The sequence below is a fragment of the Pundamilia nyererei genome, unplaced genomic scaffold, assembly GCF_000239375.1.
Source record: "Pundamilia nyererei isolate P.nyererei 1_Seehausen unplaced genomic scaffold, PunNye1.0 scaffold00159, whole genome shotgun sequence".
NCBI lineage: Eukaryota > Metazoa > Chordata > Actinopteri > Cichliformes > Cichlidae > Pundamilia > Pundamilia nyererei.
In genome coordinates, this window is record NW_005187560.1 from 128,131 (window position 1) to 138,399 (window position 10,269).

General features: G+C 40.8%; 1 protein-coding gene across 1 annotated transcript in view; it reads right to left on the reverse strand.

Annotated features, from left to right (window-relative positions):
• Positions 1-2,038: 2,038 nt before the first annotated feature.
• Positions 2,039-10,269, reverse strand: part of maco1a (macoilin 1a) — a 12,684-nt gene continuing 4,453 nt past the window's right edge. Inside the window, exons 6-11 of the mRNA XM_005745459.2 lie at positions 9,581-10,115; positions 9,183-9,341; positions 5,215-5,397; positions 4,994-5,114; positions 4,564-4,738; positions 2,039-2,467 (exon numbers count right to left, since the gene is read on the reverse strand). Of these exons, the coding sequence (XP_005745516.1) occupies positions 2,265-2,467; positions 4,564-4,738; positions 4,994-5,114; positions 5,215-5,397; positions 9,183-9,341; positions 9,581-10,115 (1,376 nt within the window). The 3' untranslated portion in view covers positions 2,039-2,264. The remainder of the gene's footprint in view (positions 2,468-4,563; positions 4,739-4,993; positions 5,115-5,214; positions 5,398-9,182; positions 9,342-9,580; positions 10,116-10,269) is intronic.

Genomic DNA, 10,269 nt, shown 5'->3' on the forward strand with positions numbered 1-10,269 from the left:
AGCACATACAAATTACAAGTCTCACAAGTTTCGATATTTTCCTTGAGAATATTGACTGGTACGTTTTCTTGTTTACTCTGCAAATTCTGCAGATCACACTGTCCCCATGTTGTGATAAGTTTTATGTAAAAGGCCTGTGAAAGTCCACACACAGAACATGACACGTACACAGACTCAACAGCTTTGCGTTGCCACCAGCAAGACTTTCTTTAATAGTGATGACCAAAGTGAAAAGTGTGACACAGCCACCATCACTTTGAGTAAAGAAAACAAAAACATGGTGGAGCAATAAAAAGATAAAACAAAGCACTTTTTTAAAACCTTCTCTTCCTTCTACACAAACTTGTAAAAGCAACTTGAGAACTGAATTCACAACGCCAGAGCGATCCACAAACAATACTTTTTTTTTTCTTTTTTCTTTTTTTTTTCCCCCCAGGTAGGCAACATGACATCACAACATGGTCAAATGGTTCAGGGGTAACCTTTTCCCAACACGACACATTCACACAATCCTTCCTGGTTAGAAAACACTGGAAACCAACTGATCGTGATGGGAAATATCAAAGAAGTGTCACTCAATTTAAAAAAGAAGGGAAAAAAAAAGGCTGTCACAAATAAATAAATGTGCGAATAACACGAGCAGTCCGACTGACCATCTGCTTCTGCTGCTTCATCATGATCGGCCCAGAACCTTTTGTAAACACAACACTATCCGAATATGTTCTACTGACAAAAAAACAAAACAAAACCGAAAAACAAAACAAAACAAAAACATAACAGCACTCTTTTTTTTTTCCTGCAAACATTATGCTAGCTACATCAATCGAAGTATGGATGGAAACAGAATGGCAACACTTGGCACTTAAGAACCCAAACGAAAGAAAGAAAACATTCCTCGATAAGTCAATGTACATCGCTGTAAACAACAAAATGCCGGCAAGAGGGCAAGACAATCAGTTTGGTTTGGTGTTTGGCATACCAAGACTGTGTCACCGTAAAACGATGCGTACCATGTACCAGAGTTAGGCTTTCCCTTTAAATTCGCAGCTGGTCAATTAGCTGCGATATGACACGTAATCGGTTTAGCTTTTGAATACTGATGAACGCGTGTGAGTGGATGAACAGGATAAAGAGAGAGAAAACAGGTTTGAAGCTTTTAAATCCCAGGATTGCAAAGTATGTATTTTCTGCATTTTTTTTGAAAAAGAGAAACTGCAAGGCACTGTGAGATCCCCAAATAAAGGTAACGGGAGGGGCGGGGTGGTTACCTCGACATCATTAAATCCAGCGAATGATATGGCCTTAACCGGTTCTAATTTGGTCCAGAAGGGAGAAGAAGAAGAGAGGTGTCTGCAGCAAACAACTGAATGTTGATGGAACATTTTTCTTTTTTTCGGCAGTGCCACGTCCAATCAAGGAGTAGTAGTCTACATCTGCTTCATCCACTTACTGATAATCCTGGAGAAACCGCTATTCCAGCATTGAGAGACTAAAAGTGTATCCGAGAAACACAGCAAATGATCATCTGTTCAGTATCACTAAATCAGAAGAAATGTACATCGGCGTGACTGAACTGAAATATTACAAAAAACCCGAAACAAACAATCACTGATTTATGTTAATGCTGATATCAAAACATGAACATTATTACATTCATGTATCTCTCACAGGGCTTTACTTTAAAGGTGAGCTTCGAATTCACATCTGCACTGAAAGTATGCCTTCTGTCATCTACAAACCATCATGGAAAGAAAAAAAAGAAGCTAATTCTTCTTAAACTAAAAGCCTGTCTGTCAGTTTAATCCAGACGACAAAGAGAGAGAGAGAGAAAGAAATATATGCCTGTGAGGGAGGTTCACACTTTACACTAAAAGAAGACTGACACGAAGCAATGCATGATGGCTCTTCAGTACATTTGGCCAAACAATGTTTGTTCCTTTCTCCAACCTTCAAACAGATCGCGCTGTCTGATGGCTAAATCCAAAAAAAACAACACACCCTCAAAACTAAAAACAACCCAAAATGAACAAACAAGCAAAATTCAACCCCCCCCCCTAAAATAAATAGGACAAAAAACCCAAATAAAAAACACCCAGAGCGAATACCCAGATGTATGGAGGGGCTGTGTGTGTCTGTGTGTGCGTGTTGAAAGTGCAAAAACTTTCCGGGGCTTTGTAAGCTTGAAAATAATGTAAAATAACCCGAAACCAGAACTGAGATCAAAATAAAGGAAAAGTCCCGTCTGACAAACGTGGATGTCAGAGTCACTTTTTAAGGGGCTGGTAAACTGAGGCGTTGGGGTCCAACGAGGAGGGACTATTGTCCATGAACTTGGAGGAGTAGTGCGGGGTCACGGGGCTCAGGTTGCTGCCATCTGACGAGTAGGACAGGCTGGGCATCACTGCCATCACCTCTGCTATCTTCTGCTTCAGCTCTGCAATCTCCTGCTCCTTCTGGTGGATCTGACCTGGATGGGATGAGATGAGTGGGAAAAACACAACGTTCATTTCACAGTATTACAAACAGCAGAGGGGCGGACAGACCGAACATCAAACAGCCTTAGGTGTGCTCTCATAGCAAAGCCTCATTTCTGACTTCCTTCTGGGCTAATACAGCCCGAAATATTAAAGGGACGGGATCAACTTTATAAACGTGACCAAAAGAAAAAAACTAAACTACAATAAAATAAAAGAACAAATCATGAGTTTAGATGAATTTCTCTCATCTTCCTGTTCTCATCTCATTATTAGGTAGGCAGTGATGTTTCACAAGACCAGTTTCCCAGTTATATTAAAGCCACCTTTTTAATTCAGTTTTACTTATATTCCAAGAAAAGCACAACAGTCGCCTCAAGGTGCTTTATATTGTAAGGTAAATATCCTACAATAATACAGACAAAACTTCAACAATCAAATGACCCCCCTATGAGTGAGCATTTGGTGACAATGGGAAGGAAGAACTACATTTTACCAGGAAGAACCCTGGGGGGGTGAGGGGGGGGGGGGGGGGGGGGGGGGAAGTCAAAACAAAGACACACTGTACAATTTTTTTGTGTGTTGGTTTTGGTTTTAAACATGAGGGGCAACAAAAATATTAACAGTCCATGGCTTTCATGCAGTTTGCAACATGATTTCAGGGTAATTTTTCAGTGGCTTCCTAACTTATCTACTGTTTTTCAGTAACATTGCTGAAGACCTGCTTTTAGCCTGTAGTAATGTCATTCAAATCTGGAAACCACAGCCACCATAAGGAGAGTAGCTAGTCCCACACTATGCAACCAAGGGCCGTAATAGCTAGCTAAAAATGCCGTAATTCACCAAGTCAAAGAATATAAAAGCTAGTAGGAAGAAGAAGATATGGTCAAGCACAGGTGGAATTAATAACATATTTTAAAGGTGATTAGTTTCACCTGGGCTTTGCCTTCTTTCATTAAAATCTAACTGCAGTTTACTGAGATTAAGTCAGCACTTGACAACCACACTCTCACGTGAGGTGTAATGAATTACAGCATTGTGTTCAATAAAAACACCATCAACATGATCAATTACTGTTTAAAAAAAAGTATTGACACACTTGACCCTCATAGTTTAAAATAATTATCATTCATCTTATTCATTTTAAACCAGTCTTGGTATGGCATGTTTTAGCTTTCTTCCCACTCTCTATGAGACGTCTTCAGATTAGTTGTGCTTGAAAACAGGAAGTTTTAATAACAGGTGGGTGGGGCCTGTGTCTGAGATGGACCCATCCAAACACACAAATATAGACAGACACAGTCACAGCTATGGCAAATGTAGTGTCACCAATTAAACCAGCATTTTGAATTTGCGAGAATATGCAAACTTGACACAGAAAGGCCCAGCTAACCAGTCGATTCACCTTCTTAGTCTGCTTCTCTTCCTGTTAAAAGGGAGTTTTTCCTTCCTTCTGTCTCTAAGTGTTTGCTGATAAGGGGGTTGTCCAATTGTTGGGAATTTCATCATTATTATTTTAGAGTATTTACCTTAAAACATAAAGTGCCTTGAGGCAAAATGTAATTGAAATTCGTTGCTTTGCTGCTTCTGTGTTTACACAAATGAAACAAAGCGAAGACATGATCCTCACTGCAATCACTGAAGTAAGAAGTAATCACTAGATAAAATTAGGAAAAAAGCCACGCTGTGATGCTGAAAGCAAGACCTCAAACGCTTCCTTACACTCGTGTAGCTGGGGATTTATGGTGTTGCTGTAGCGGCTGTCGTTTATCAATTTTGCTCCCAGAGACAGACGGAGGTTTGTCGAGCCATTAGGTTACAAAAGATTATGGAACAAGTTTAGAATTGCTGCGCCCCTAGCACTGCAGTTTCAGCAGCAGAAAGAGCATCTCAACTGCTGAAAAGACATGTCTCATAAAAATATTTCCTCATTTCTAATATCCTCTTCAAGAGCCCTTTAGTCATTGTGTTAGAATTTCATCCTCTCTATTACAGATGACACAGTTCTTGTGAGCAGGCAAGTGCTTCAATCAAAGGGAGAACTAGAAATTCAGGAGCAAATGACTGGATTCCTACAGCAGCAGTTTACCTTGTGCTATCTCCAGCTGCCTCTTGGCATCCCCCAGTGCAGAGAAGAGGTCCAGTTTGATCCTGGTCTCGGCGCTGAGGCTGTTCTCCAGGTGTTGGGTCTTCTCCTGCATGGCGGACAGCGCTGACATCAACACCTCGGTGTCCTTCTCGTTCTCTTTATACTTGCGCAGCTCCTTTGTGAGGCAGGAGTGAGAGAAACAGAAAAGGAAAGTGAGACAACATTATTATGCTATAAAATAACAGTTACTTACACTAAGCATTTAGAACAGGGGAAAAATATGCTGGAGTCCTGCAGCAGCCCGTTAACTGCATTTATATTCGGAGCAATTAAATAATGTACTTTCCAATCAATTTAAACCTGGTATGCAAACACTGACAAGAACAAAGCGCAGTTATAATAAAGGAAAGGCTCTGCTTCTCAGGCTCACCTGACATTTGCCCTCCAGGTCTCTAATCTGCTCCTCTGCGAGTTTCATATCCATGCTGAGCTTCTTACACTCTGTCTCCAGCTCTCTGATACGACCGCGGAGCGAATCGGTCGACTCCACTCTGTTGGGCAGAGGAGGAAAAGAAAAACTTTTTAGGAGCTGAAAATGCCCCAAAACAAAACAGCTAAGAGTCAAAAGACAAAAATAGTGAGGGCTTGTACCTGGTTGCAGCTGCAAGAGCTACAGCTCTGGCGGCAGTGGCCTCTTCCATCTTCTTCCTCTTCCTTTCCTCAGCCAGCTGTTTCTCAACCAGAGCCCGAGCCTCTTGCTCAGCCTTTAGTCTCTTTTCCAGCTGGGAGATGGTCTGCTTATCCTTCTGCTTGGCCTGGACAGCACTGTGGAGCCTGGAGGACACAGGAAAAAATAGTCAACAATGAAATCATTGAGAATATTTGGTGTATTTATTTAGATGTTATAGGCCCAGGCTCCTGAAGGCTTCCTTTGATCCACGTTTCCTCTTCATTAACCTCTTTTCACTCTCTATGTATTTTTAAACCACGCTACATTTAATCATTCATTATTATTATTAATCTCTATTAGGTCCGGTCTCCCTCGCTTCCCATCCCTGAGCCTGGTTCTGCCAGCGGCTTCTTCCAGTTAAAAATTGAGTTTTTCCTTCCCACTGTCTCCAAGTGCTTGTTCATAGGTGGTCATCAGATTGCTGGAATTTTCTCTGTATTACTTTGGTGTCTTTACCTTACAATATAAGACCCTTAAGGCGACTTTTGTTGTGACTTTATGCTATATAAATTAGTGCTGTCAGCGTTAATATTGTTAAAATGACGTTAACGCCATAACCGCATTAACGCGGCAAATCTCCGGCTAAGTCCACACTAATGCGTTTTCGCATCGTTTTCTCTCCGTTTTGGCCTCCCGTCCACAGTGAGATGCTGTTTTCGCTGATGGAAAACGCAGCGTTTCGAAAACGCTCACATTTGAAAACAGTGCTTTCATGGCAGTGTGGACAGCGAAAAGGAGACTTTCTAAAACGATGACACATTTTAGTCATGTGATGCAGTCATGTGACCAATTAAACAAAGATAGCGGAGGGCATTACACAGCAATTGTTTTGTTTGCTCTCAATTTTGACAGCGCATTAAAGATTAATATCAGTTTGTACATGCTCCAGATAGCTTTTCTTCAAATTCTTTAATTCTCACTCGCTTTTGCAACTTTGTACTTTTGTGTTACTCGCAGCAACAACTCCACCTCATTATTAGTCCATTTAAAAAACTTGGCGCTTTTCATCGACATTTTGCGGTGACGTTTCAACGAGCCGGAAAGTAAATAAACGACAGACAGAAATGAGCTCGTGTGTCCACACGAGAGAGAGCGTTTTCAGACAAAAACGCCGTTTTCAAATCTATCCGGGCTAGTGTGGACATAGCCTCCGTTAGCGAGTTAACGCAGATCACCTGTGCGTGAGGCTGCACGCCGTCAACACGTTAGCTCGTTAACGCATTAGCACCGTGCAGCCCCATGCACGGGGCAGTCCGTTCTGAAAAGTATTATATGGTAATGTTAAAAAATGAAAGTACACCTTATTTAGAATTATAAAGTTGTACATATTACCACATTAAAAAAAAAATCACCTGGTCCTTGGCAGGTCTTAAATTTGAGGTAAATACAATCTCAGATGAACGACACACGAAGCCAAAATGCAAAAAGCACTTGTGAAAATACATTCCATGACTCTGTGGCTTGCACAACCACCTCCAGCACCAATAACTTAAAGTACTCAGTTTCTGTTGGTTTAAAGGGAGTGTGGCCTTAAACAGGTAGAAGCTCAAACAGCTCGTTTTAAACAGTGGATGAACTAAAGAGCTGCACCAATGCCCAGTAGAAGATAAACGGGGATTATTTTAAACTGTGACTCATGCAAATTTCTCTACAGTTCCTATGAATAAAAATATAGAACTGGAAACGAGCTGAACAGATGAACCAAACTTGAACATTAGTGCAAAATGATGCATGTTCACTGCTCTGATCTTGGGCCATGAAGTTTAAAATAAATGTACACTGAGGTCCTAAAGACAAATCTACACTCCTACAGTCGCATTATGGGAACAAATGGTACTAATCTGCCTCTCTTCAGTGGAACACGACTTTAGAAACTTGAATCTGAAAAACTGTGAAGAAAAAAAACCAGACAAAAACAAAAAAAATGCAAATCACACATAGTGTTAGCAGGCAGGCTACAAAAATCCAGCCGCAGTCCAGGCTCAACTCCAGTGAAAACACTACAAGGCTACTTTTGTGTTTACATTTATCTGATGCTGTGTCACTTCTGCATCTCGGTTTGTATGCGGTTTGAAAGCAAAGCAGAGCATCTGAAGCGTAACAGATCATTTCAAAACATAAACTACCAACTTGTGAATTTCTAAGAAAGCGATGACTAGTAGCCACATCAGCATTTTCTGATGAAAACTGAAAGGTTAAGTTAAACAGGTGTGCACTGAGTCATCTAGTTTACATAACACCATGTAGTGAAATGATGCTGTACGTCCCATCCCATGACAAGTTGAGGTCTGCTTGTATCACTTAGTCTAGGAATGTGATCAACCAGCTTCAACTATCACATCCGAATGCCAAATCCTTACCCCGACCATGACCCAACTCTGATGTTAAAGCTTGACCAACAGGCCTTTAGAAGGAGTGTGAAACATATATAGGGTTAGCCAAACAGTACTCTCTTCTTATAACTCTTTCATCCCCTTTAACATCAATAACTGCAACTGTTACTGCATTTGTTTATTTCCCACTTCAAGCCCAAAAGGTAACATATCCACAAGCAGGATACCAGCCTTGTTCATATACAGCGATGGCTGATTACGTCTATGTGAGCTTATGAACAGCTCAACATTTGTAGCAGTGTTAAAGTCAGAACATTTGCTTGTTTCTTTATTCTCTTTTTAAAAATTCTTTAGTTTTTTTTTCCAAGCTGTTTTTATACAAATTCTTAACGCTATATATAATGCGCTATACTACTAATGAATTTTAATGCTGCTACTGGCACCTTGTGGCAATAGATTCACACTTAAGATTAGATCAGATTAGTGCATCATCAATGACAGTAACTCCTTGGAATAGAAGGATGGAAATTCCCCATACTTTTTCTTGCACTAATAAATAAATGCAACAGCGTGCAAGCTGTGATCAAGAATAAAATGTGTTTTTCTATATCATTGTAAATATCATTAGGACAGATTTCCTTAATATACAATTATCCTTGAGGTTATATCACTAACCCAAACTGCCTTCCCCAAAATATCTTATCTGCAAACCACTTTACAAACCACCTCCACCCCAGCTTCTCCTTTCATGTTATATCTTTCATATCTTTCAAACATAAGATCTAGGGGCCATAATTGGGCCTGGCAACGACTCCCAACCGGCCCACTAGACATGTTTCCAAAATATTAAGGAGGGCATAAGTTTTGAACTTCAAACTGTATTTCACATTTTACAGCTTTTCCTAAAGATAAAGACCTCCTCCACAGCCATTTGTATTTACATCAAAGTAACAAATAAACAATGATAACAATAATAATAACAATGACAATAACAACAGACATCCTGTTTTTTTTAACCGATATAGAAATTTCTGTTTGTTTGTTTTTTGTTTTGTTTTTAACAACAGGTTCGAAGCAATAAAAATAAGAAGAAAAAATAAAACAACTTTCTGTGTTATAATAAGCTACCAGAACAATTTCTGTATTTCTTATCATTTATGTGTAAGAAATAAAAAAAGTTGTGGCAGAATATTTCTTTCACTTGCATTTCTTTTTCTAATACCAAGCTATTGCAGGGATTATGTGTACCGTTAAATATCTTTATGTTGATAGAGAGGGGTGTTTCACTGGTCTGCCCCGCTCAAATCGGGCTGTTGCTCACAGTTTAAAATGAGTTTGACATTCTTAGATAATCAATATTATATCTGTTGTCTTTCCTGCTTTGTTCTGTGCTAGCGGCTTGCTGCTGCCTCTTCTGGCTTTCCATATATGCATATGGAAGATTGGGGAGGTCCGAAAACAGAGTAATACAGTCAAATATGAATCACTTCAGTTGGAAATACTGATCTTTTCTTTTGACTGTAGTGGTCCTGACAATTAAGTGTACATGCACTCACTTGTTCTGTAGCAGCTCGTTGTCCTGGCGCAGCTGGCTCAGTTCGGAGCGCAGGCTACGATCCTGGCTGCTCAGAGAGGAAAGCTGACTCCGCAGCTCTGACTCCAGCTGCCTGTTGGCCTGAAGATCTGCCTTCAGACGCTTCACATCCTGCTCCAGTCTTTGGGAAGGGACACGGCAATATTAGCAAACACATTTCCTAAAAGAATCAGTTTCAGTGTAGAGTTGTTCTAATATAGTACATAATGCTAGTGTTGTTTTAGCAGCTTCAGTGTTGAAATATGACTAAGCTGGCTATCCAGCAGAGATAGACAAAAGGAAACGTGGCAAGTAGTGAGTGTCCCTCAAAGTATCCAAGTAAAAAATGGATGTCGGAAAATGATAACGGGGGTGTCTTACCGCACTAGAGCATCTGGCTTTCCCAGCTGGTTATTGGGGATGCAGTTCTCCACCGGATCCTTCTGCCCCTTCCCTGCTCCCTTCTGCTTCTTCTCATTCTTATTAGCTGAGGAACCTGGCGGCACGCTGCCGTTGGCAGAACTGTGATTCCGAGGTGACGAGTTGCTGCCTCCGCCTCCTCCGCTGGCATTTTTGTAGTTCTTCCCCATCCCCCCAATTTCCTCTTTAGAAGAAGTGTGCGTGTTGGTGTCGGCGTGCGTGTTGTCGCCTGCCAGGTCGTTGTTCAGTCTTTTTGCCCCAACGTAGTTCTCAATATATTCCGTCTCCTGTAGTTTGGAGTCCAGTGCGTGTATAATACTGTTGTTATTGATTCCAACTGTGTTCTGTTTTTTGCCCTCTTTTGCAGAAGTGTCCTTCCCTTTTTCCCGGTACTCCAGCTCAGGTAACGGTACTGAAGTGCTTTTCTTTCCAGGAGGTGCTCCGTTTTGGGACACCACTGTGGGCTCTACCTCTGAGATTCCTTTAGCTAAGGCAGCTGGATGAAAGCAATTGAATACAGCATTAGAACACACAGAAAAACACAGTAGATGAATTGAAGCAAATACTAATGCAAACTGGATTCATATTTGGTCATAAACAGAGAATGAGTGATGACCTTGGCAATCCCTGATGTGTGTGTGTGTGTATAT